Source organism: Nicotiana tabacum, chromosome 5 (assembly GCF_000715075.1).
Source record: "Nicotiana tabacum cultivar K326 chromosome 5, ASM71507v2, whole genome shotgun sequence".
In the NCBI taxonomy this organism is placed as follows: Eukaryota; Viridiplantae; Streptophyta; class Magnoliopsida; order Solanales; family Solanaceae; genus Nicotiana; species Nicotiana tabacum.
Window position 1 is genome coordinate 56,147,498 of NC_134084.1, and position 26,057 is coordinate 56,173,554.

The 26,057-nt window shown below is 39.0% G+C and overlaps 1 protein-coding gene across 12 annotated transcripts; it reads left to right on the top strand.

Annotated features, from left to right (window-relative positions):
- The first annotated feature begins 2,535 nt into the window (after positions 1–2,535).
- Positions 2,536–11,022, top strand: LOC107760624 (nonsense-mediated mRNA decay factor SMG7). Of its 12 annotated transcripts, none has more exons than XM_075253590.1 (10): positions 2,536–2,883; positions 3,493–3,595; positions 3,661–3,788; positions 4,045–4,656; positions 4,763–4,885; positions 6,694–6,926; positions 7,021–8,788; positions 8,870–8,990; positions 9,113–9,254; positions 10,536–11,022. In XM_075253590.1, exons 3-8 carry the CDS (start codon positions 3,714–3,716, stop codon positions 8,966–8,968), a joined length of 2,910 nt encoding a protein of 969 aa, XP_075109691.1. In that variant the 5' UTR covers positions 2,536–2,883; positions 3,493–3,595; positions 3,661–3,713; the 3' UTR covers positions 8,969–8,990; positions 9,113–9,254; positions 10,536–11,022. The 12 variants fall into 12 exon arrangements, with proteins under 12 accessions (XP_075109691.1, XP_075109694.1, XP_075109690.1 ...); XM_075253593.1 differs by having other exon boundaries at positions 3,493–3,590; positions 9,104–9,254; XM_075253589.1 differs by having other exon boundaries at positions 3,493–3,590.
- The last annotated feature ends 15,035 nt before the right edge of the window (positions 11,023–26,057 follow it).

A 26,057-nucleotide genomic window follows, 5' to 3' on the forward strand; every position in this document is an offset into this window, starting at 1 on the left:
AGACTAATGATCTCCTCCTATGCATCTAGCAATGCTAAAAACAAAAATTCTTTCATCTGAAAAAGCATTCAAAAAGGATGGGATTTATGTTCCAAGGGTATTATTTGGTCACCCCATCGTCATTTCAACATAAACATATGGGAAACCAATTGGATTCCAAAGTTAGAAAATCTTAGGAAAACAATAGAAGACCCTTTCTTAAATACGGATTGTTCCATAAAATTAAAAGACATCTTTGATGGGAAAAACTGGTTCTTTAATAAAATCTCCTTCAATATTCCTAATGACGCTAAAGAAAACATCACCAAGGTAAGAATTCGTCTAAAGGGACCAACGAGTGACATTTTAATATGGTCACCAACTACAAAAGGTTTTTTTACGACCAAAACTTGCTATAACCTAATGGAGCCTCCAACAAATACCCAAATAGATTTCAAATGGATTTGGAAATTAGCCTGCCCAGATAAAATCAAATTCTTCCTATGGCAATGTCTCCATAATAAAATACCTTGTAGAAAATACCTAGCAAAGATTGGCTTAAACATTGATCCAAATTGCCCTATATGCAAATGTAAAGAAGGGGAATCTATAATTCACATCTCTTTAACTGCAAAGCCTCTAAATTTTTTTGGGACAGTCTTGGGTGGCAACATTACTATAAAACTCAAGATGAACACTGGCTTATTCAGCTAAAAGCTTTTGATTACCCAATAAAAAATAATTTTATAAATTGAGATTCTTTCTTTCCTTTTGCTATATGGTATATTTGGTAAAATAGGAATAGTAACAATCAAAACAACACTGAAACTCCTATTAATGGTGATTATATTATTGAAAAGGCTACTGAATTCAAACACCTCACTGAAAAAAGTATATACACTCCTCAAAAAATTCCCATCAAAATTGGATGGCACAAACCACCAAAAGGATGGTTTAAACTAAATATTGATGCTAGTTTTAACAGTTATACACAAAAATATGGCCTGGGAGGTGTATTCAGGAATGCCAATGGATATTGGGTAGTGGGCTCTGGAAAATCATCCCATGCTAGCGGATCATTAGAAGCAGAAATCAAGGCTCTACTAGAGGGACTCAAAACAACATAAGAATGAGGAATGTTCCATTTTGAGATAGAGACAGATTCCATGGAGGTAATTCAATCAATCCAACAAGGCAATAGATTATATGATGACATTGTTAATGAATGCAGGTTGTTAATGTACCGACAGAAGGACATAACCCTCCAGCACGCATTCAGGTAAGGGAATAGTATAGCTCATCAAATGGCTAAGAAGGCTGCTGTTCAAACGAAGGGAATTTTTTTTTTGTTGAACCTCCATCTTATGTAAAATGTATTGTGGAAAGGGAACTAGTAGAACACTATGTTTTGTGAAATTTCTATCTTATAAAGCTTGCAATACTCTAGCAAGCGTAGGAAATCAAAGTGTCCTTAATGACACCAAATATGCAAGTCATGTACTAAATGCTACTTAGTTATTAATATATATATATATATTTCCTGTTTGCTAAAAAAATAATCTTTTTATTCTTCTTTTATCTATTTTTTTTAAATTATTTTTTATATATAACTTACGTGTAAGGCTTATACGAAGTGAGATTTTAATAAATCTCTAAATATTATAATTTTCTACATGGTTCGAATAAGAAAACAAATTAATAAGTAAAATTTTAATTAATTTTAAGCTCTTAAATATTTAAAAAGTAATTAAATAACTTTTAAATGAAGTGTTTTTTTAATAACATTTAACATAAAATTTGAGGGACTTCACAATATTTTTTTGTGTGACAAAGATTAAGTTTGAAATGAAAAAGAAAAGCATTAGCATAAATTTTAGTGTGATAAAGATTAAGTTTGAATTAAAAAGAAAAAGCATTAGTTTAAATTTAGTATTTATTCTCGTAAATATTATTTTATTAATAGTACTATGTTGGATGGTAATACTCACGTTTTCTTATTTAATTAACATGTTATGGTGAAGGCTAGGAATTAGAACGTCTTAATTAGCTCAACAATTAAATATTTAATAACCAAAATTTTAGGTAATTTAAATCCTAAATATTAGAAAAGTAACTTAAATTACAATTATGTCCAATGTAAAATTTATTTTTAGTTGAATTTTACTAGGTTGTTGTTGTTGTGAAATTTATTTTTAGAGTGTAAAAAAGGAGAACAATATTTCGCTAAAGGCCTTCATGCTTTTAATATAGTATAAATATAGATATAGATAGACAAATAATAAATAATAAATATAAATATAGATTTGTAAAAGATATAATCAAAGAAAATCTTATTTGACTCCTCAAATAACAATATGTTTATATTTTTTAAACAAAGGGAGAAATAGATTTAAAAAAAAAAGAAAGAAAAGTTATATTAAATATAATTATTATCAATTCTCACCTATTAATGAGTATAAGTATATTTTTTAATTATACTTATATCATATTAACCAAGTAATTATTTGGCTAGACAAAAATATTAGTATATAATTACGCCCAATTATGCGGCTTTCCAAACAAGCTTTAAAGATAAGAATTTTGGGTAGGATTGTGAGACGGTGTGATAGAGCCGCCTACGACCACATCAAGGAGGAAAAAGAAAAAAGAAAAAAGAAAAAAGACGCCTTTTTTCCAATGATTTTCATGTAAAAAGTCTTCTCTTCTTCTCTCCTCTTTCTCTTCGTTTCCCCCATTCTTCTCTTATGGCTTCAAAATAGCTCTAAAATTCCTCTAACCCTACTATTCTGAACCCCTTCTAAACGTGGATTACATATATATACATATAAGGCTGACACTTCGAAAAATTTGGATGAATCGAGGCGATTCTAAGTGGGATTTTGCTAGATCTGTTTTTTGTTTTAGGTAAGTTCTTGGCTATATGGGTAGATTTTGTTTGGAATTTGCACGTGCCAATTTTGGAATATTTGATCTGTTTCTTCATATTCTTGTCTTATTAAGGTTTTTCTTGTATTCGGGTGTGTGTGAAATTTTTTGGTTCGTTATTGTTTTTCTCTTGTGAATCCTTTGTCTTTAAGTCTAATTTTTTCTGTCCTTGATAAGAATCTTGGGAAAATCAGGTTTGCTTATTTATTTATTTAATTATGGGAACAATGATCGCGTGTTTCGAAAATAATGATGATAGTTTTGTTTTTTCGTCGTGGATTAGAGTTTCTGCTAGTATAATTGAAATTGGTTTGTCTCCAAAAGCTGGTCTCAGCTTATATAATGTAAATTGACAGTTTCGAAGTGAGTATGAAAAACCGGGGCTTATATGATGGTTGTTACAGCTTAAGCCTTTTGCCTTTTTTAACCAAAAAATTAAAAAAGAGAGAGAAACTTGTTGGGCATAAATGTGATTTTTATAGCTTAAATTGGACCCCTTTTTTCGTACTCAAGACTGAATGTGATATTGCAGCTATTTATCAACTTAAAAAATGGTAATATTGTGGTTTCTGTATGCTCGTGTTGCAGTGTTATTTTATTTGAAGAACGCATTTGCCATATTGGAGTAAGGGTGTGAATATGATAGATGCTTCACAATTTCACTCTTAGGATGCTGATTGATGGGTGTAAGGTTGCATCTCCTTTTTCTGTTTTAATAATTACCTATTGATATCTTATTGAGATGTTATCCTGCAGATTAAATGTTTTGGTGTTGCTTTTGGAATCATTGGGGATGTTTTGTCTAATTGATGGATGATGACCATTCAATGGATAGTGCTGTCGATCAATTGTCTCGCGAGCAAGTTCAGCGCCTCTACAACAAGGTTGCCTTATCCTCTGATTGCTTTTCCATTTGAATTGAGTGTTTATATATGTAAAACAATCATGCATTCATTTGTGTTGCTTTACTTGTAAAGCTGCAAGTTGGACATCCTTGCATAAAGACGTATTTGTTGACTGTAAGGCTGCTAGCTATATCTGTCTAGTTTATCTTCTTGCATAAAAAGAGCAACTGCATATTTGCTTGTTTGGAGCTTGTAATTGACATTTTTTACTTAACATAATTTTCCCCCCCAAAAGAATGTTGAGTTGGAGAATAAACGTAGAAAGGCAGCACAAGCTAGAGTTCCTTCTGACCCAAGTGCATGGCAACAAATGCGAGAAAACTACGAAGCTATCATCCTTGAGGATAATGCCTTCTCAGAACAACATGAAATAGAGTATGCCTTGTGGCAGTTGCATTACAGGAGAATTGAGGAATTGCGCGCACACTTCAATGCTGCTGTAAATTCTAATGTGTCAACCAATTCTCTGAATGGGAAAGTTCCCCATCATAGTGGACCTGATCGCGTCACAAAGATCAGAACACAGTTTAAAACTTTTCTTTCAGAAGCAACAGGATTTTATCATGATTTGATGCTAAAAATTAGGGCTAAGTATGGCCTGCCGCTGGGATATTTCTCTGATGATCAAGAAAATCAGATTCCTTCCTCTAAAGATGGTAACAAATCTGTGGAGGTGAAGAAAGGATTGATATCCTGCCATCGTTGTTTGATTTATCTTGGCGATCTTGCTCGGTACAAAGGCTTATATGGTGTGGGTGATTCCAAAGCTTGTGATTTTGCGGCTGCTTCGAGTTATTACCTGCAAGCTTCTTCACTTTGGCCTTCTAGTGGCAATCCTCATCACCAGGTATTTTCTGTGAGCAAATGGGGAATATGGTTATTGAGTAACCTTCATATGAAACATTTTGTTTTTCTGTCTGTTCTTATTGTGATGGCTGACTGTGTTTCCTCAGCTTGCAATACTGGCTTCCTATTCCAATGATGAGCTTGTGGCTATTTATCGCTATTTTCGCAGTCTTGCAATAGAAAGCCCTTTTGCCACGGCAAGGGATAACTTGATCATTGCATTTGAGAAGGTAAACTGCCTATTGAGAAGATATTTCAAGATTTTGCTGGTAGTTTGGTTAAGATCCTAGACAGCTCTTTCTTTTTTTCTCCTGTATTTATGACGCCTCCCCCCCTCCCCCCCCCCCCAAAAAAAGCCTCCCAGACACACACACTCACTCTTGTGTAATGTGATCATTAGATAATTGATTTAGGTGCCCCTCCGGTTCAAATTATATGACACATTTCCTTATTAGTCCGTTCCAAAATAATGACATATTTCTACATTTGAAAATAATTTATCTTTAAACTTTCCCTTTTATCCATTTTACCCTTAGTGAGAAGCTTTTATAACCACACAAATTGAAAGCCCCACAAAAGTATTTATCCTTAAGCTTTTAAAATCACAAGTTTCGAAAGTCTTTCTTTTTTGTTTAAACTCCGTGCCGAGTCAAACTACGTCACATAAATTGAAATGGAGGTAGTAGACTAATTTTTTTTTAATGTTGGAAAAATTGCATCCTTATGTTGGTGGTGAGAATGTTTATGATTGACCAACTGGAGTTTGTTATGTAGGATCATGACTACTAGGTATTATTTAGTCTGGATTGAGATCTTTACTTTAGTTGTTGGCTTGGTACGTTCTTTTTTTTGGGTATAACCATGGTGTTTGGACGAGTTTGTATGCACTTCGACTAATTTCACGGGATACTTGATTCCTCCTACTAGAACAAATGAGAAGAAAACACCTAGTGTTTCTGCTGTATTTGAATATGAGACCTCATGGTTCTCATCCTTGGTGCCTTCTTGAGAAAATAGATGTTCGATGTTACCCATATGCGGATGCAGGAAAAGATTTAGTAGTGAGAGTTATTTAGAATGGCTTGAATTATGTCATATATCTCCTGCTTGTCTGTGTTAGAACTGCCGCAAATATCTTGTAGCAGCGTGGTATTTCTCGTGGTACGTAACCATAAATGATTTTGGTAAAAGCTAAGAATGTTGTACCGTAACCTGCTCTAATAGCGGACAATATTGATGATTTATGTAATAGCTAACCATAGACAGGTAATGAAGTTGGTTTGTGGCTTAGAGAATGTTTAATTGTATGCTATATATGTGTAGTTGTACTATACCCGTTTCTTTTGGCCTAGTAGACAGGGGAGTACCACATGTTAGGTAGGGGGTTCAATTCTTCATCCCAACTTTTGATTCCACTTCAAATAAAAAAGCTTATAGTGTAGTGGCAAAAGTGGCTAAAAATAGAAGATGGGGCATTTTTTCGTTATTTTCTTGAATGCCGTTAGTATTCCTGGCTCTACCACTGTTAGTAGAGATAGGAATGTGTTAAAATTTTGACATACATGCGTATCATTTTTGTAATTCCGAAAGAGATTGGGGAGGAATTTCAATTATTTTTAGTTTAGCGTGGTTTGGACATAGACGGTTTCCAGAATATTTGCTATTTCGAGTGACCTTTACTGGAAGACTCAGTGATGTTACTCTTGTGTCGATGGCCTTTAGTTTTATCTTTTGAATGGTAAGATTAACTCTATTACTTTGAACGCATGTTAACTCTCAATGTGAATCACCAAGAACTTATGGACTCAGTGATGTTACTCTTGTGTCGATGGCCTTTAGTTTTATCTTTTGAATGGTAAGGTTAACTCTATTACTTTGAACGCATGTTAACTCTCAATGTGAATCACCAAGAACTTATGGAACCCAAATAAATTGTGGATTTCTGTTGTTCCTCATGTAAATTTTATTTGTTTAACTAGATGTTATTGGTCCTTTGTAAAATTTGTGAACAGTAGCATCTGTTAACATCTTTTGGCAGAACCGTCAGTGTTACTCTCAACTTGTGGGGGATACTAAAGCTTCCTCCACCAAGGCCGTACGTCCTCGTACAACTGGCAAAGGAAGAAGCAAAGGAGAAACGAGGCATCCACTGAAAGATGGTAGGGTTGAAGCAAGTTCAGCCCAGGAAAAAGGTTCTAGTATGTCTGACATCTTCAAAACCTTCAGCACAAGATTTGTTCGATTGAATGGTATTCTTTTCACTCGCACTAGGTATTTTCCTGTCCATGCTGTAATACAAATCTCTGGTGTTTTGACTACAATATATCATTAAGATATTATTGCTTTGTTTTCCATCTTTAACCAGTTTGGAGACTTTTGGAGAAGTGCAATCGGTGGTTAAAAAGGATCTGCTTGAGCTTCTCTCCTCTGGGACTGATGAGAAGTATAATTTTGGTTCTGACACTGCCGACTGTAAACTGGCTTTTGTGAGGCTCGTGGCCATCCTAATATTCACTGTTCATAACGTGAATAAGGAAAGCGAAAACCAGTCATATGCTGAGATTTTACAAAGATCGGTTCTCCTACAGAATGCATTTGCTGCTGTGTTTGAGTTCATGGGTCATGTAGTTGAAAGATGTGTCCAATTAAATGATCCCACAACAAGTTTCCTTTTGCCAGGGGTTTTGGTGTTTGTAGAATGGTTAGCGAGCCGTCAAGATGTTGCACTTGGCAACGAACCAGAAGAGAAGCAAACCAGGGCTAGATCATTTTTCTGGAAGAACTGCATTGCTTTCTTTAATAAGCTTTTGTCTAGTGGGTTTAAGTTTGTTGATGATGACAAGGATGATACATGCTTCTTCAATATGAGCAGGTATGATGAAGGAGAGAGCGATAATCGTCTTGCATTACCCGAGGATTTTGAGCTGAGAGGATTTATACCTTTTCTTCCGGCACAACTTATCCTTGATTTTTCAAGGAAACATTCTTTTGGTGGTGATGGTGGCATCAAAGAGAAGAAATCACGTCTCCAGAGGATAATAGCAGCAGGAAAGGCTCTTGCTAATGTGGTCCGTGTTGGAGAAGAGGGAATATATTTTGACGGTAGAGCAAAGAAATTCATCATTGGCATTGAGCCTCAAGTATCTGATGATTATGCGCTTAATTGCTCCATGGAAGTTCCCAAATTGAGTGGTATTGAGTTGGAGAATTCAGCTGCAGGGCAGTTAACTGTAGGACCTCTGCAGCCAAAGCAGCAATTGTATGTGGAAGGTGAGGAAGAAGATGAGGTAATTGTTTTTAAGCCATCGGTGGTAGAAAAGCATGTGAATGGAAGTGCTTCAAACATGATGACCTCAGAAGGTCATGATTCTGGTGTTAGTGCTGCCAGTGTTCCTCCTGGGGTTAGCGTGGCCTCTGTTGGTCTAGGAAATGAAATGGGTCCATTTTCAGCTGCACTTGATGGATTGATCATGCAGAGTGCATTACATGCTAGTGCAAGGCCACCCTCAAGTATTGCCAATAACAGTGGCCAATATATGCAGCCTATTCAACCAAGTACTTCATTGTGGTCCGTTGAACGAGCTGCTGTTATGAATGGACTTGCCAGCTTGAACATGATAGGAAATGGTCCAACTGTAATATCTGAGTTGCAAGATCAAGTATTTCCACCTGAGCCATATTCTGTCCCTTTTCCCCAGTCTGTCAATTTTGGCATGACAAATAATATTCGTGTGCATATCCCAGATGCTGCCATACCATCTAACTTCAGTTCACTTTCATCCTCAGTAGTTGGTATTGATAGCATGTCAATTAAGTCCCCATCAGTCATGTCAACAGGCATAAGGAAAAATCCAGTTAGCAGACCTATTAGGCATCTGGGTCCGCCTCCAGGCTTTGGTTCTGTTCCTTCGAAAGTCCTGGAGGAGTCTTCTTCAGCAATGACCATAAAGAATGAACATACTACTCTTCCTCCTATGGATGACTATAGCTGGCTGGATGGATATCAGTTGCCTTCATCACATCAGAGCATTGGTTTCAATAACTCCATTAATCATTCAACACAAAACTACCACTCAATGAGCAAGAGTAGTAGCTCCGTTGGGATGGTGAGCTTTCCTTTCCCTGGGAAACAGGTAAACTCTCTGCATGTGCAATCAGGGAACCAGAGAGGTTGGGAGGACTACCAGATATCTGAACAATTAAAACTGTACCAGGGGCAACCTCAGCAACTCCAGAGTGGAAACCAACAATCTGTTGAACTGCCTCAGCGGCATGAAGGACAGTCTCTGTGGGAAGGCCATTTTTTTGTGTGATATGGATACAGGAGATTAGATGGTAAAATGACATTTTTCTGTACCTTTACAGAGAATTACTTGAACACATTCTCCATGACTGCTTTTATCTTTCCGAGCCCTGCATTTTATCTTTCTTACAGTTGGCTGCTCAAGCTTTTCCAGGTTGTTAACAGTTACAGTGGCGATGTCCAGCGGCCTGTTGCTATGACGTTCAACCATCATATTTGCAGTGTCGCCAAGGTTAATTAAGTTTTCTCGCAGCATGGATGGTCTTGGAGTGTTGCGGGCACTTGCTGTTGAGCAGGTATTCGTGCTCTCTCTTCCTCCCTTCCTCTCCCCTCCCTTCCTCCCTCCCATTCTCTTGGATCTCTACTGTTGCATTTGAGTCCACACGATTAGTTAATATGTTGGACATACTTTTAACATTTTTTGATAATTCATTAATGAGGGGATGGCTTTTATTTTCTCGGTAGTCCGCTGAGAAAGTTCCCCTCATTTTTATTTTTCTTCCTAGCATGGGAGGAAAACCCCGAAGAATTTACATAGATTCCAATGTAAGAACAAATTCAAGCTCTTGATGGCTCTTTCATTACCCTGATATTTTCTCTGAGCGAGCTTAATAACTATTATGTGCTTTTGCTGGTTGGTCTGGAAAGTATTTGGGGGCACTGGTGTTTTTCTTTTTCTTTTTTTACCTTTGGTGGGGCTGGGGTTAACTTAGGGCTGGAATCTGAGTACTATTATGCTTTTCTTATTTGAAGGAAAATGAGTGCCTAAATAACTATGATATTTTCATTCTTCAGTTATTGAATTCCAATTTAAAACTTCCCACACTTTGGTTGTGTTTGGTACGAAGAAAATATTTTTCAATTTTCACATGTTTGGTTGGCTTAAATGTTTTGGCAAACATTTTCCTCATGGACTTAACAACATTTTCCTCGTGAACTCATTTTACGTGAATTGGAGGAAAATGACTTCCCTACCAAGAAGAGTAAAATAGTTTTCAAATCTCTTTTTTAACCTTCCCCATCCTATTTCTCACCACCCCCACCCCTGCCACCCACCCCCTTGACCCTCACCAGCACCCACCCTCACCATCCCACTCCTACCCCCAACCCCTACCCTGCCACCCTTTCACCCCACCAACACCCACACTGCATTTCCATCACCCACCCCCACCCACCCAACTCACCCACGCACCCCCTCCACCCCACCCTAGCCCCTAGACCCCGACCTTCCACCCTTTCCCGCTTTTGCACATTTCTTCTCCTATACTGTTTTCCTAAATAATATATTTTTTAAAAAATATTTTCTGCTACCTAACCAAACACCAGATAGTAAGTAAGAAAATGTTTTCCTTCGTACCAAACACACCCTTTCTTTCCTGTTTTCAGCTTGAGGTTATTAAGGTTAATTCCCTGGTTATGCATCGACACAGTTTACCCTTTCTTAAAAATTCTCACTTAGGAGGGCAAGGTGAGAGGACCCACTTTCCACCGAGCTTCGAAGACAAAAATAATGGATTTCTCAGATATCCAAGAAATATATTTATAGAAAATAACTCACTTTTTTTGGTGTATGCCAGCTTGTGCCTAGCTCTTCAGACTGGACAAGTCAGACTCAGGTCAGTAGGTGCAGGGGTTGGGAGCTTTGGAAGTAAGAACCTTGCCTGTTTGGATGGTGCACGGTTGGTATGTCAGATTTTGGTGGATTGCTGGTTGGTGTCAATGAGTGAGAAGCTAGTCTACCTATCTTATAGGAGATCTCTCTTACCAAGTTCTGCTACATGCGATGGTGAGCAGTTTCCAAATATTAAATGTGTAAGTGGATGTCTTGGCAGCAGTTAACATGTCTGCCTGAAAATTCTTCAATGGGATTTTGCATGAGATCGCGGAGGAGTAGTTATCAGGGGCTAACTATGGATGTTTTATGGAAATAAGTTTGTGATTATGTATGCATATGGTTATCTCAACTTTTGATTTGTTTCAATGTCAACTAGTGGCAATATCCTGTCATGTATGTTATTTAAATTTGTTGTGCTTGTGATCCAGTAACAGATTGTTGTTGGATAATTGGTGTTTGGTCATCTGTATCTTGGTATGGCATTTTCCCAAGCTGAGAATGCCCAAACCTTTTGTTTCGCTAGGCACCCTGCTGTATTTGTTTCCACTATGTGCATCATGCCTTTTCGTTCTTCAATGTTGTGTGTCGTATTTGGCCTGGATTTTGCCAGTCGCAAGCATTGGCTCTCTGTTATGATGCTGTAAATATCTCCAGTGCTATCCAAGTTGGGGGCCAACAGTTAGCAAGATTAACTAGTAATCTTATATGGTCAAAAGGAAAATCCTTTTCGTTTGAATTCTCTTTGTATTATATATTTGCAGTTTTACTAAAATTGATTAGAGAAAAGGAAAATGAACAAATAATTTTGTGCCCAAAAGTTATGCTTTTTAGTGTTGAAAGACGGTAACATTGTTTCTTTCCCTACGTCATGATGTGAACGCTATTCTGAAACTATTAACTTGTCAACAATTGCAAAAAATAAATCTTCGGAGTCGTCATTTCTTGCTTATTCGCCATAAAAATTCCATAACTCAGCCATATAATAGCTAGCACATTTTCATGGCTTTAGCTTCTGGTTGGCTCTGGAAATACATAAAGCCAAAACAGGGATTACTACTGATTCCAAACACAACACAAGAAGCACAAGTTGCTTAGATGGAACTATTCTGGCAACTACACTGTCACTTGAATCCTGCAAAGCCTAAAGTGAAAATAATAAAGTAACTTATAAAAGGAGATAGGATGTAAGTTCTCCGATTCAATTTTCCTAGTTGAGTGGTGTTTGCGCCATCTAGTTATGTGGCCGCATCTTTGAGTGGAGATTGCGCCATCTAGTTGTGTGGCTGCATCTTTGCTTTTTTTCTTCCAACGAACTCTAAACTTGGGTGACACATCTAATATTAGTGATATACCAGCTCAAGATTTACATCAAAATCTATGTATAAACAAGGGAACATGGATGTATATTACATATTCCAAGAAAATAGAACTTATCTTAATAAATTAAAGATATATTTTTTTTCTTTAAAAGAAACTTACATTAAGCTAAAAACCAATATCACAGGAAGGAGAGTGCCCGTGGCACATTACAAAAAGAGAGTTCATCGCCAACGTAAAGTTGTGGCAAGTAGAACTAATACATCCACTCATAGTAGTACAAAAAGGGATATCTCCATAGTAACACTTTCCAGCTGTATCTGCGTCAACTAGTTTCAAAAATGAAGACTGAGGGAACAGCAAAAAGTTGAGTGGTGATTGCGCCATCTACTCTGCAACCATGCTTGGCCAAAAGATCAGCTACCATATTCTGCTCCCTAACTATGTAAATAGGTGGATTACTAGCTGGCGAATCACGAACCTGGAATTATGTGTAATGTCAGAATACCATAAATTTGCAATTTGTAACCATAGCAAAATCAGCAATTACCTATGTTGCATCAGCAGTTATTTTGAATTGGTGACGGTGGAAGCGTTGAGCAATTTGAGGCCCTTAAAACAAGGTTTGACATTCTGCATTTAGGATTTAATTCTGGTAAATCCTAATCCACTTACCCAAAGAATCTCGTATCAACTCACCAATACCACCCTTACCAGGGTTACCAAGGGCAGCCCCATCGGTGCTGAGTTCATAAAAGTTGGGTTTTAAAGGGATCTATCTAGTGGTGGGAAACGGGCGGATCGAAACAGATATGAGCAGGTAAAAACGGGTAATACAAAAAAACGGACAAATTATCCTATCCGACCCATATTTAATACATATAGAAAATGAATTAACCAACATATTATACATGACTTCATGAGTATGATCACTTTTGGGAGAATTTCTAGCCTCCCAACTTAAAGAACCTCCAATTTGAGTCTCTGCAAATATAAAATTTAAACTCATTGGTTATCCATTTTTTTAATGGATAATATGATTCTTATTTATAGTTGACCCATTTTTAATAAGTTCATCGTATTAATCAAAATCTGACCGCTGCCATCAAGCCGACCAACGTCCCGTCCAAGCGGCAAGGCGGTGAAAGACGACATGGCCTATTCCACATCAAGCATTCTCGATACCCGTCAAGCCAGAAGAAACGATGTTTAGAGGACCAAGACGGACATAATGTAAGAGCGTCGGACCAAGTAGATAGCAAAGGTCCCATGACTATATATAGTAAGGAAAAACCTTCGGTTAAAGGGAATCAGGATGGCTTCTCCTTCTCTCCTTACTTCCCTCTTCTACAATCTTCCTAAAAACAAAAGGAACAATTTAGCAATCTCCAAAGAAGGATATTGAAAACAACCTCCCCAATTGATTAAAGGGAGACACAACGAAAGTTCCAATAAGATTGGTCACCTCGGTTTCATCTTATGTATTATTTATTCAGTTAGCTCATTGATCTGGAATTTATTATGTCTAACTAAGATTTACGCCTTCATTTTTCTTTAATTGATTTGTTCGAAGAGATCCCAATATCTTTTTAGTCAAATAATTTGGCGCCGTCTGTGGGGATTTCTTAGTGAAATTTCCTAGTCTCTTCCAGATCAAAGACAAGAAACACGATTACCCACTGAAAAGAGCGCTAAGGCAAAACCCAACCCACGCGGGACAAAGGCGCAACACAAAAGGGGAAGGAGAGCCGAGTAGAGTCACCGAATTTAGAAATCCTCGTCCCATCAACCATCGAAATGCCAAACAAAACGAGCAACGTTACAAACATGCTCTCATTCACCGGTCCATCGGATGGGGGTAAGGAAAGTATCATTTTAACTTACCTTCTGCTCTTTGCTCAAGCAGGAACGCAAATGCCGTGCGGGCGAGCAAGCAAAGAAACGTCTCAATTAAAGAATGAGAAACTACTACAAGACAACTGAAATACCACTCGCTAGTGACACCTCCAAGCCGGAAGGCAGGAATCAGACAAGGAAACTACAATGTGTGCGGAGAACGAACCTAAGCGAAACAGCAACGGCTTCGTACTCTCCAACATTGAACTCTCTTATGCAAACAATGTCAAACGAACTGGGACTCCCCCAAAGGATGTCTGATTCTCCAAAAACTAGGACTGACGACGGGTTACTATTTCGATAAGTTCGAAATAACACCCTTTAAGGCCAAGGGCCTTCGCCAAAAAGAAGAGTTCGACCTCGATCGAACGACGACGGGTTACTATTTCGATAAGTTTGAAATAACACCCTTTAAGGCTAAGGGCCTTCGCCAAAAATTAGAGTTCGACCTCGATTGAACAACAATGGGTTACCATTTTGATAAATTCAAAATAACACCCTTTAAGGCCAAGGGCCTTCGCCAAAAAGAAGAGTTCGACCTCGATCGAACGACGATGGGTTACTATTTCAATAAGTTCGAAAGAATACCCTTTAAGGCCAAGGGTCTTCGCCAAAAAGAAGAGTTCGACCTTGATCGAACGACGACGGGTTACTATTTCGATAAGTTCGAAATAACACCCTATAAGGCCAAGGGCCTTCGCCAAAAAGAAGAGTTCGACCTCGATCGAACGAAGACGAATTACTATTTCGATAAGTTCGAAATAACACCATTTAAGGACAAGGGCCTTCGCCAAAAAGAAGAGTTCGACCTTGATCAAACAACGATGGATTACTATTTCGATAAGTTAGAAATAACACCCTTTAAGGCCAAGGACCTTCGCCAAAAAGAAGAGTTTGACCTCGATCGAACGACAACGGTTACCATTTCGATAAGTTCAAAATAACACCCCTTAAGTCCAAGGGCCTTTGCCAAAAAGAAGAGTTCGACCTCGATCGAATGATGATGGGTTACTATTTCGATAAGTTCGAAATAACAACCTTTAAGGCCTAGGGCCTTCACCAAAAAGAAGGGTTCGACATCGATCGAACGACGACGGGTTACCATTTTGATAAGTTTGAAATAACACCCTTTAAGGCCAAGGTCCTTCGCCAAAAAGAAGAGTTCGACCTCGATCGAACGACGATGGGTTACTATTTCGATAAGTTCGAAATAACACCCTTTAAGGCCAAGGGCCTTCGCCAAAAAAAAGAATTCGACCTCGATCGAACGACGACAGGTTACTATTTCGATAAGATCGAAATAACACCCTTTAAGGCCAAGGGCCTTCGCCAAAAAGAAGAGTTCGACCTCGATCGAACGACGACGGATTACTATTTCGATAAGTTTGAAATAGCACCCTTTAAGGCCAAGGGCCTTCGCTAGAAAGAAGAGTTCGACCTCGATCGAACGACGACAGGTTACTATTTTTATAAGTTCGAAATAACACCCTTTAAGTCCAAGAGCCTTCTCCAAAAAGAAAAGTTCGACCTTAATCAAACAATGATGGGTCGATATTTCGACACAAGTTCGAAATCACACCCTCAAGGCCACGAGCCATCGCCAAAGGGAAAAATTCAGAATATATTTTAAGGCCAAGGGCCGTCAGCAAACAAAAAGGGAAGAAAATACCGGGACTCACCATGCGGGAATCCATCCCGCACCAAAGTCAAAAAAAGCAAAAACAAAGATAAAGTACGGGGTGGATAACAACGAAAAATTTCTTCTTCATACAAGGTCACCATGCTAACGGTCGCAGATTATATACTGCCCAAGACAACAATAAAAAAAGAGAAAGGAACAATGACAATCGACGATGAATATAAATAAACAGAAAACAGACTAAGACAACGTTCTTTCACTCGGCGTCACCACCGCCACCATAATCTCCAGGAAGCTCTCCCTCATCATCCGCGCCCTCTTTGGCCTCCGGAGTTGCAGAGTCATAACCACAGTTGACACGGGCCTCTCGCGCCTTTGCTCGTGCTCCTCGTATGCGGCCTCAGTAATATAACCCGCCTCTCACAGGCTCTTGTATATATCCCCCTAAGCTTCAGCATGAACCTAAAGCTCGTGTAGGCGGCGGGGAACAACGGCGGAGGAAGACTCAATTTGAGCAAACAGTCGCTTATTTTCATTCTCAAGAGCGGCGACCCGATCTCCTAAGGTCGAAGCTTCCCGATCGATCTCACCATTACGCTCATCAAGCCTTGCCTCCATTAGCGTTGCCGTCTCTCTCTCCGACTCCTGCTCAGACTGGAGGACGCGGATAGTGTTCTCTAGGGCTACCGCCATTGCTGATGCCGCAGACCAGGTACTCTCGATACTCTCCAGCCCAGCGACCTTTCTCTCCAACTCGGCCATCTTTCCCATCCACTCTGCACTCATCGCCTCGACCTTGATAAGGTTCTGGTCCATTTCGGCCTACATTGACCTCAGCCTCCCCTGCAGATAATCACACTCTATAGCCACCCCCTTTCCCACCTCGAGCTCTTCATCCTTTACGCGAAGCTGCTCTTCGAGCACACTGTTCTTGCAAATGGCCTCCATCTACTGCTGATCTCTCTACTCTAATCCAGCGAGCACCAGGATTCTCCCTCAGTCGCTCGTGCATCTCACGACACTTGTTGCAATAGTGTCGATACTTTTCCAACATCTTCAAGAAAAGCTTGGCCCAAATGTCGGCCCTGTGCATACTCTCCACTTCCTCCATGTACGTCTGGAAAACGAGAAGATGGGTTAAAGCCATATCAACAAGAAAAATAGGAGAAGTATAAAAGAAAAGTGCAACGTACCCTCAAACTAATAACGGCCACCGCATTCATCAAATCGACATCAGGAATATTCCATAGAGCCTCGTTCTCGGCAGCAGAACACAAAATGTTGAACTGTGGCACCAGATTCTCCATGTCCCCCAGGAGATTAACATCCGAAGAAATATCAAAAATACGGTCCGGCCCTCCCGCACGAACTGCCGAGTGGGTAATACCCTCTTTAAATATCCTAACATCATCAGGATTGAGGTCTGACTCGGATTCATAATCGTCGACCATAATGCCTTTTCCTTTTTCAGCAGTTTAGGACGAAACACGACCAAGTACGGAGGACGAGGGTACGTCCAAAACTACAACGGTAGCCTCGGAAATCTGGCCCCCATTACAACAGGTTGCTGATCAACAATAGCAGCAGGAACCTCCATCAACGGGGCAGATACGGCGACTGTCTCCATCTCTACAGGCGAAGCGGTATCAACCCCTGCCCCAGATTCTATCAAGGGAGAGTCGTCTAGGTAAATTACAGTCAGAGGGGCTTCCTCGAATTCCACTGTCCGCCTCTTAGATGACTCTTCTTCTTCCTCAGCATAAGGAGATTCACCTGTCTAACGAGCAGCACGAGTCAGGACCTCAGTCTGAGAAGTGACCTCCACAGGAATAACCATAGCCGCTAACTCTACCGAAGCATCCCTCGATGAAGGCCGAGCGGTAGGTGCTGCAACGGGGCGAGCAGACAAGGTCGGCTGATGAAAAGCCAATGGAGGAGCCCTCGCTCTCCGCACTCTCCCTGACATCGACAAACAACACATGAGAAACTAAGTAAAAAGAGAGGAAAATAGCAAACAGAAATGACATCTCACCTGTAAGGGGTCTGCGTCCAAATTTTCATAAAAAGGCCGACCATGTGCGAACCCCCGCCGTATGGGGAAGGATGGTGCTCACCCACTCACGGATACCTTCGACAGATGGAGGAGGCAATTTCTCGACTGCGGAGACATAACAGGGTTTAGTACTTTAATAGAAAGTGGTCGAATATATCTCTGACTAAAAACATAAGAAACTTACGTGCAAAGTTCCACTTCTCAGGGAACCCCGTTGGATCCGCCATAATGTGTTCGGTACGCACATAGAAATAATTCTCCTAAAAACGACGGTTAACCCTGTCATCCATTTTCACCACTAGATTCTTCGACCCCCGAGGATGCATGTGAAGCATTGTGCCACGGATAAGCTGAGGGGCGAAGATATTGAGCATGTGATCCAAAGTGATCACATGGCCGGCAGTTCTGCAAACTTGAGCAACATAAGGAACAACTTGTACAGGTACGAAGAAAGTTGGGCGGGGCATACCTCATAAAAATGGTAGAAATCTACCACCAAGAGAGGGAGAGGAAGTGTGTATCCAATAAGAAAGGGGTAGGCGTAAAACACGCAATACCTAGGACGGTCAAAATAAACTATGTCGTTCCCTATCGCCGGTCACATGTCAATGTAACCGGGGATCCCCCACCTAGCTTTCAACTCTGCAATGTCTTCTTCTATCATAACTGAAGGGACAGGTTCTGGCTCTACCCCGGCGCAACTTCTGAAGTCGGTCAATTCTCTCCCAGGATGAAACAAAATCTCAATTACCGACGGGACCTCCTCGTCTTCCACCACTTCTGCCCCTCCGGTGGTTTGAGCAACATTTTTTGGTGCCGGAATTGTGACAGGGAGATCGGTGCGAGAGGAATCACCAGCTATTTTGTCAAGATGATGTGGCAAAAAGACAACGGAAAGAAAGGATGAAAATTTTCAGTTAATTGAGGGCAAACGAAAACTCGGAGTATCAGGAAGAAAGTATATCTGCAGAATTCTTTCAAGCAAAAGGCAAAGAAGTGTGTCAATCGAATGATGAGTTCCTCCTATTTATAAGAGACATAAATCCCCCAAGCATGAAACCCAAGAGTCGCCAATTGAATCTGATAGGGCACGAAACGTTTTGGTTCCTCAGGAACGTGTGTCATAATGGTGACAGCCACGAAATAATGCTTCAATTCCAAACAACGTTTCGGTTCCGAAACAGCCACAACGGTCCAAGGATATCGAAAGAACGTTGTCATCCCATTTGAAACCTAAAAATCATAACCAAAGGAACAAGCAGTCAGAATTCTCTAGAATTTGTAGCAATCATGATCCATCTGCCTAGCCCGACAGGGGGAGACCCCGACAGATGGAAGGACTAACTGTATTGGTCAAAATCAGACCGATGCCGTCAAGCTGACCAACGTCCCGTCCAGGCGGCAAGGCGGTGAAAGACGACATGGCCTATTCCACATCAAGCATTCTCGATACCCGTCGAGCCAGAAGAAACGATGTTTAGAGGACGACCAAGACGGACATAATGTAAGAGCGTCGGACCAAGTAGATAGCAAAGGTCTCATGACTATATATAGTAAGGGAAGACCTTTGGTTAAAGGGGATCGGGGGGCTTCTCCTTCTCTTCTTACTTATCTCTTCTACAATCTTCCTAAAAACAAAAGGAACAATTTAGCAATCTCCAAAGAAGGATATGTAAAACAACCTCCCCCATTGATTAATGGGAGATACAACGAAAGTTCCAATAAGATTGGTCACCTCTGTTTCATCTTATGTATTATTTATTCAGTTAGCTCATTGATCTAGAATTTATTATGTCTAACTAAGATTTACCCCTTCACTTTCTTTGATTGATTTGTTCGAAAAGATCCCAATATCTTTTTAGTCAAACATTCATTATCCTATTTATTTTCTGTGGATAATATGGATGTATAACTATTATTTATTTATTATTTATTTTTCTACCACTAAGTCATCTATGTCAATGCAGTCTTGACTTTAGTGCACTGTTAACTGTGAAGGTCCGTAAGGTTGAAAAACTTAGTGGCACGATAATACATCCTATGGTGATACAAGAAGTGTCTTACCACTAAAAAAGATTTTGGTTGCGTGTTAACCATAGCGTCTAGAGACAAAAAAGGATTAATCTTGGCCCAGGGGTGTTGTTACGACCATCAGTGGGCATGTTGTGGATGATCAGGTTTAGCCAGTGACTTGGATCAGTACAAGAGAAAGGTACAATTGAATTTGTAACGAGATTTATAGACACGTCAATTAATTTGACCCAGAAATATGAAATAAATAGGAACATAAATAAGATTATAAAATGAACTTAAAGGAAATATAAGTCTATCTACGAATTTAGCTCTCTGGTAGCAAAAGTGAGAACAATATTAAGAACAAGATAAAAGAGTAATGTTGTAGAATGAGAGCTGATTCAAGCTTTTGTGTACAGTATGTTTCGTGTCCTATAATGGACACTAGTTCTCCTATTTATAGCTCTATTTAGGGAGACAAAATTCCCAAATCAAGCTCATCTTGAATTAGAATAAAACCGTCATTGATAGTTGCATAACGATTGACTATAAATGCAGATATTCTCTGTAACATTTGTTCATCGAATGTTATCCAATATCAATTCTTCAAATCTTTGTTATCGGTTACCATGTCTTCGGAATTCACCTAGCACTAGTCACACGCTTGCAACCAGTGTCGCGCCCCTTTTTCTCGCGAAATCAGGTTTTGACACGTGACAACTCTTTTAAAGGAGGTATTAAAAGAGGAGAGTCGCCACCTAACGATTTTTAAATTGCATTAGGGCACCTATTTACAAATAACTCTATTTGACTAGTCAACACCACCAAAGATTAGGTAAGGGCTCAAATTACCTTGAAGAGAAGGTGTTAGGCATTCTTCGAGGTCCACAAATGTGGGTCCCGACCGAACTTAAATTATATGGATTAGTCTATGTAATCAATAAAAAAAGGGAGAGCACAAAATTTGAGAATTTATTATAAAAAGATTTTGAACAAAAGGGGTACAACTATTTTTTATTATAGTAGGAAAAGAAAGAAAATGGGGGGAGGGGGGTCCTAAGTTTTTTAGCCTAAAGGATCACCCAATGCAACATAAATAATATTTTGTAGCTCCCTCGAGATAGGGTGTTACTCATATTATTCAGCGGGCACAGACTATCATCTCCTGCTACCCGATTACTATATTAAAGTTGTTTACCTAAGGGCACTCTAATTCAATTCTAAGTCGTGTCCTACGCGTGCACTACCCGTCCCATACCTATGGCCTAGGAGGTTTTGGACCTCTATTTGGATGGTTCTAGACTTTATCTAGGCTGCTCAAAAATGCAAAAACTAGGCGACAAGCAAAACATGTAGGACTTCACATAAAGACAGCTAAAGGCCCAAGTTATTCTCCACACATAAAAAAACAAATGCACGCGGGAAATTTAAGCAGTACATAGTTTCAGAATTGAGACTTAGAGTCCTATATGCATGGATTCTAGGTGATTCTAAATTTCAACATCGTATATGCGGTGCTGTTGTTCTAAATTAACTGATTATAGATTATAGGTATTATAAAACCTATAGACATGATTTCTAAGTTGTTTGCACAACAGGCAGTGAAAGTTATTAAAAACATGGAATTATCAGTGTTTGATTCTATAGGCATGCTTTCTAGGCGAATAACAGTATCCTATAGGCAAGATTTCTAATGGTTGGTACTCGAATTCGCTTTTATCATACTTATTCTTGTAGACGTGCTATCTAGGTGGCAGTATGACAAAACAACAGAAGCAGCCAATTAATTAATTAATTAAGACCCTATAGTCATGGTATCTAGAGGAGTATTGACAAACGTATGTATTATTACAACCCTATAGGCATGCTATCTACTAATCAGACAGAGTGATTTCCTGTAGACATGGTTTTTAGGTTGACAAAGCATACATTATACATCCTATTGGCATAATTTCTAGTGAATAACTGAGGTGACTTGAAAGAAGGCATTGAAAGTAGTCATGCAGAGTGCTCATTTCCTATAGACATGCTGTCTATAAACACGCAACAGTAGACATAGCATCTGAATTCGTGATTAATAGTAAACAAGTAGTGTGTATGTGCTTCTCCTAATATCATGATTTCTACAGTGCTCATGTAATCGAACAACACATATAGCAAACAAATTGTCAAGTCCTATAGGCATGTCATCTATCCGCTATGCATGTAAATATCATATTCTACCCATTCCCTTTTTGCTAACACCCTAATTGTTCATACAAAGGTTATTACAAGCCCAATAATGAGTAAAAACGCAAATTTACATAATAGTGACAATAAGCCTACAGCAGGCCTAAATAAAAATACCCAGCATTGTCTGGGACTTCGATAACTTTTACATAGTATACCCAGACCTTCAGCAATGAGCCATTTTCAATACACAACTCAGGGATTCATAGATGAGTCCAAAACCAAATTATCCAAACAAAGCACCAATTGTTGCACCATTTAAATCAGCCAATTCAGGTACACAACACATAACAGGGGAAGGTAGAGTGAATAGGAACAATTAAGATTGAGGGAGTGACTAAGGACCGAGCCCTAGTGTGTCAGAGTTCACAAGGGTCTCAATTGGACCCCGAGAAGTGCTCACACTAGGGAGGCCAAAAATAGAACCTAGGTAGCCTTGGCTTTTAGCCAGCTAAGAATGAGGAGTTCAGAATAGCATAATTTGCAAGTAAGGAGAGTTGACAGAAGTTAGGGGATACATTTATATCCTAAAGTAGACATAGCCAAACTGAGCATACAGAGTAACCAATCAAATAGGCCAATAGGTTCAGCAGGAAGCAAAGTAACACATAGATAGCCTCACATTGAAAGAAATTGGGGAAGAAACATGCTTGCAGGATATACATATATTATCATTCATGACACTAAACCAATTGAGTCCTAAGAGGTTCAGATTAAGATAAGCATGCATCCTAGGGTCATGCTAATCAATATTTAGACATGATGGGGACACACATTGTAATAAACACTGGGAGAAACAGGGTATCAACTGAACAAAATCCAGACTGGAAAAATAGTAGCATAGAAGCAAGATCATAGTTGATAGAAAATGGTTTTAACACAACTTACAACATATTGTACATGCAAGACATTGCATATATTCAGGACAATGTGAGATAGCAAACACATGTAGATATTCTGGGGTTGATATAATAGTTTAATCAACTAGAGAAGACCTAAGTTATGTCATAAATAAAATGGTTCAAACAGGGTAGAGAGATCAAATTGAGATAACTGGCAGGTCTCAGTCAATCACTAATGGGGTAGGGGTTCACACTGAGTGACAAAATAGCAGGTGAATATGTCACAATTAACACAGAAGTTCTATCATTTACTATAGAGATTAAAGACAAAGCAAATAAGCATATATTAGGGAAATATCTAGACGCCCATACGCTTAAGAGGATCAAATTATCCAAGTTAGGCTTAAGCAAACTCAGAACTAGTAGCATTAGGGGGAAATTAGATGCTAACAGACTTCAAACAAGGTAAAATTAACAAGACTGTGCACAAAAAGTAATCCAGAAAACATATTAATCCAGAAATTTTAGATGTGAGAATACGTGCAAATCAAAGACGCATAGGAATGGAACTGCAAGAGTCAAGTAACTTACTAGTTAATCGGACAACAATAAAGAACAAAAGATCCACAAGAACCCAGAAAACTTGATGCGTCAAAGTTCCCAAGAGCTTCAAAAGAACCCCCGGCAAAGCTCACACCAAGAACGAGTTAAGTAACAAAATGCTAATGGTTTTGGCTTTCAGCCGGCCAGTACAGAATACAAAGCAAGAAAGTAGGAAAAATCCCAAGTTTTAGTAAAAATCGATTTCAAAGTCTGGCCCAAAAGGGGAAAAGGAGGGGGTTTATATAATAGTCAAAAATCGAGCAAACATATAAGGAAATAGAATAATTTAAACAACAAACAAGGAAAAGAAACAAGAAAATCGATTTGAAATCAATTTAAAGAAAATTCTTGTCACGCCCCGAGCCTGGGGGGAGACCGGCACCCAGCGCCGCACCTATCCTTGCATACCACTTGCGACTAAGAGACTCTGAACATGTAATGCCATACTTTGGCCATGGGCCACATTGCAAGATAATGTACGATGCAAAAACTAAAACTGAATAGAGACTAACGCTGACTAAACGTCAACATAAAGCTGGGCCAACAAGGCCGTCATAATTACTACAATTAACAAGCCAACAAAATATACGTGCAAGGCCTACAAGCCCAACATACTGCACTAACTGACAGGATATATCTACAAGCCTCTACGGATAGATGCACTGTGATTGGAACAGGGCCCCGACCTACCCTTAACCTATCAACATATATGCACAAGATGTACACCAAACTGCTAAACCCGACAACTCTGAAAGATGGGGAGCTTACCAATAAGGCTGAACTCGGGCATACACCTACTGAGGAGGTCTACCCGTCTGTATGTCTGAACCTGCATGCATGAAATACAGCGCCCCCATAAAGGGACGTCAGTACGAAATAATGTACCGGGTATGTAAGGCAATATATTGAAAGTTGAAACTTAATTGATAACTTAAACATATGCTTAACTGATGATACTAACTCAATTCTCTCAATATAATAAGTAAAATAGATGTTCGGCCCTATAAGGCTCGGTCTCGGTATATATATATAATTGCTCTGCCGTAGTAGGCTCGCTCATAGGCGCTCGGCCATACTAGGCTCTGTATCTCGGCCAACTGGGCTCGCTCATAGGCGCTCGGCCACAGTAGGCTCGGTATATAACTTACCATCTGATCAGAGGTTGCCCAATAGGGGCATGCCCATCGATTATAGCTCGATGGTAATGAAAATACTGTAATACTGTATATATAGGCTCTCTGCTCTCTTGACTGGAAGGAGACAATACTCAATTAAATTTGAAGTCCCGATAAGGAGAATATCGTAACTTACAAAACTAGGAAAATATATGTAACTTGCGAGACTAGGAAAATATATGTAAATTTCGGGATATGAATTTTTCTTTATGATATCAAACTTTTATAATTATGAGATCATGCAAAATGAAGGAAGAGATTAGCCTTAACATACCTAGAGTGGAAAAAAATACGTATGATATCTTTGGAAAAAGAATACACTGTACTCCTTTAGAACCGCAAAATTTTACATTGCTAAATCTTGTTGGAACCATTGAAACTTGTAGGATCTGATTCAATGTTCTTTGAGAATGAAATTGAAAGAACTTTTATGAATTATTAACAATGTCCTCCTCTGTTAATGCCTTGCTAAAAGTCTTTGCAAGAATTGTAAAATGATTTGGTTTTAAAAATCTTAAGGTATTAGGTGTCTTGCAATTGAATTGTCAAGATGCCACCTATTCTAAAGTGATCATGAGTCACATAATTTGCTGGTGGCTTGCTTCCTCATGGGGTGGGTTGGGGTGTTTTTAATTTTTATCACTTATTAGGTAATTAGATAATGTCCCGTTACCCGGTAATTAATCAATTACCCACATAATTAAAAATTATCTCAAATTACTTAAAATTCTACTTATTTTTAATATACGTTATACATTATACTACCGTGGTCATATAGTACCTTGTATGGTACTAGTCCATAAATATCGGGTATTATCACTTGATCCGTATTTTATCCCAAATTGGCCATTTTCAACAAAACTCGTTTTTTCTAGTTCGTGCATCCTTTATCCTTCATGACACTTATTTATCACTTGTTATAAATAGCGTAAATACATTAACGTCAAGATGATATCACCCCCGAGTCTACGTCAATTAACTGAAGACGAAATTTTATCGTACGAAAAATGCGAGATGTAACATCCTTCCCCCCTTAGGAACATTCATCCTCGAATGTCTATTCTAATACTTTTGGGAAATTTTTGCCGGAGCCTCTTTCGTACTTTAGACTAAAACGAACCTGTACGCAGTCAGAAAACTTACTATACATGCCACACATGGCCACTGTCTATAAATAGCAACACTTAGCTCCACATAACTATCCATTATAAATTCTGAGAGTTAAAAATGAGAGTTTACCTGATGACCTACTGGTCTGAGAGTTTATACCCTCGAGTCATATCTTCAGTTTAAAATAGGTGGGGGTATTTAGACTTCATTTCTTCCTCTACTTCCCACGTCATCTATTCCACCTTCTTACTTCTCCATAAAACCTTCACAAATACTATCTCCTTATTTCGTAGCTTGCAGATTTGTCAGTCTAGGATGGCAACCGGAATTTCCTCGTATGACAAGTCCTCTGCAACATCATCTATGGGCACCACTTGGGTAGGATCGCCAATGCATTTTCATAACATAGATACATGAAAAAACCAGATGAACAGACTCCAATTTCAAGGGCAATTCTAACTCATAAGCTACTTGGCCCACTCTTCGAATGATCTTATAAGGCCCAATATACCATGGGCTAAACTTGCCTTTCTTGCCAAACCTCATCACACCTTTCATATGTGACACCTTTAAGAATACCCAGTCATTAATCCTGAATTCTAAATCT

Excerpts from the sequence above, each read along its gene's own strand:
- LOC107760624 (XM_075253587.1), top strand. The coding sequence starts at position 3,714 with ATGGATGATGACCATTCAATGGATAGTGCTGTCGATCAATTGTCTCGC. Across the intron at positions 3,789-4,044 it reads TTCAGCGCCTCTACAACAAG|AATGTTGAGTTGGAGAATAA; the intron begins GTTGCCTTATCC and ends CCCCCCCAAAAG. Across the intron at positions 4,886-6,693 it reads TGATCATTGCATTTGAGAAG|AACCGTCAGTGTTACTCTCA; the intron begins GTAAACTGCCTA and ends ATCTTTTGGCAG.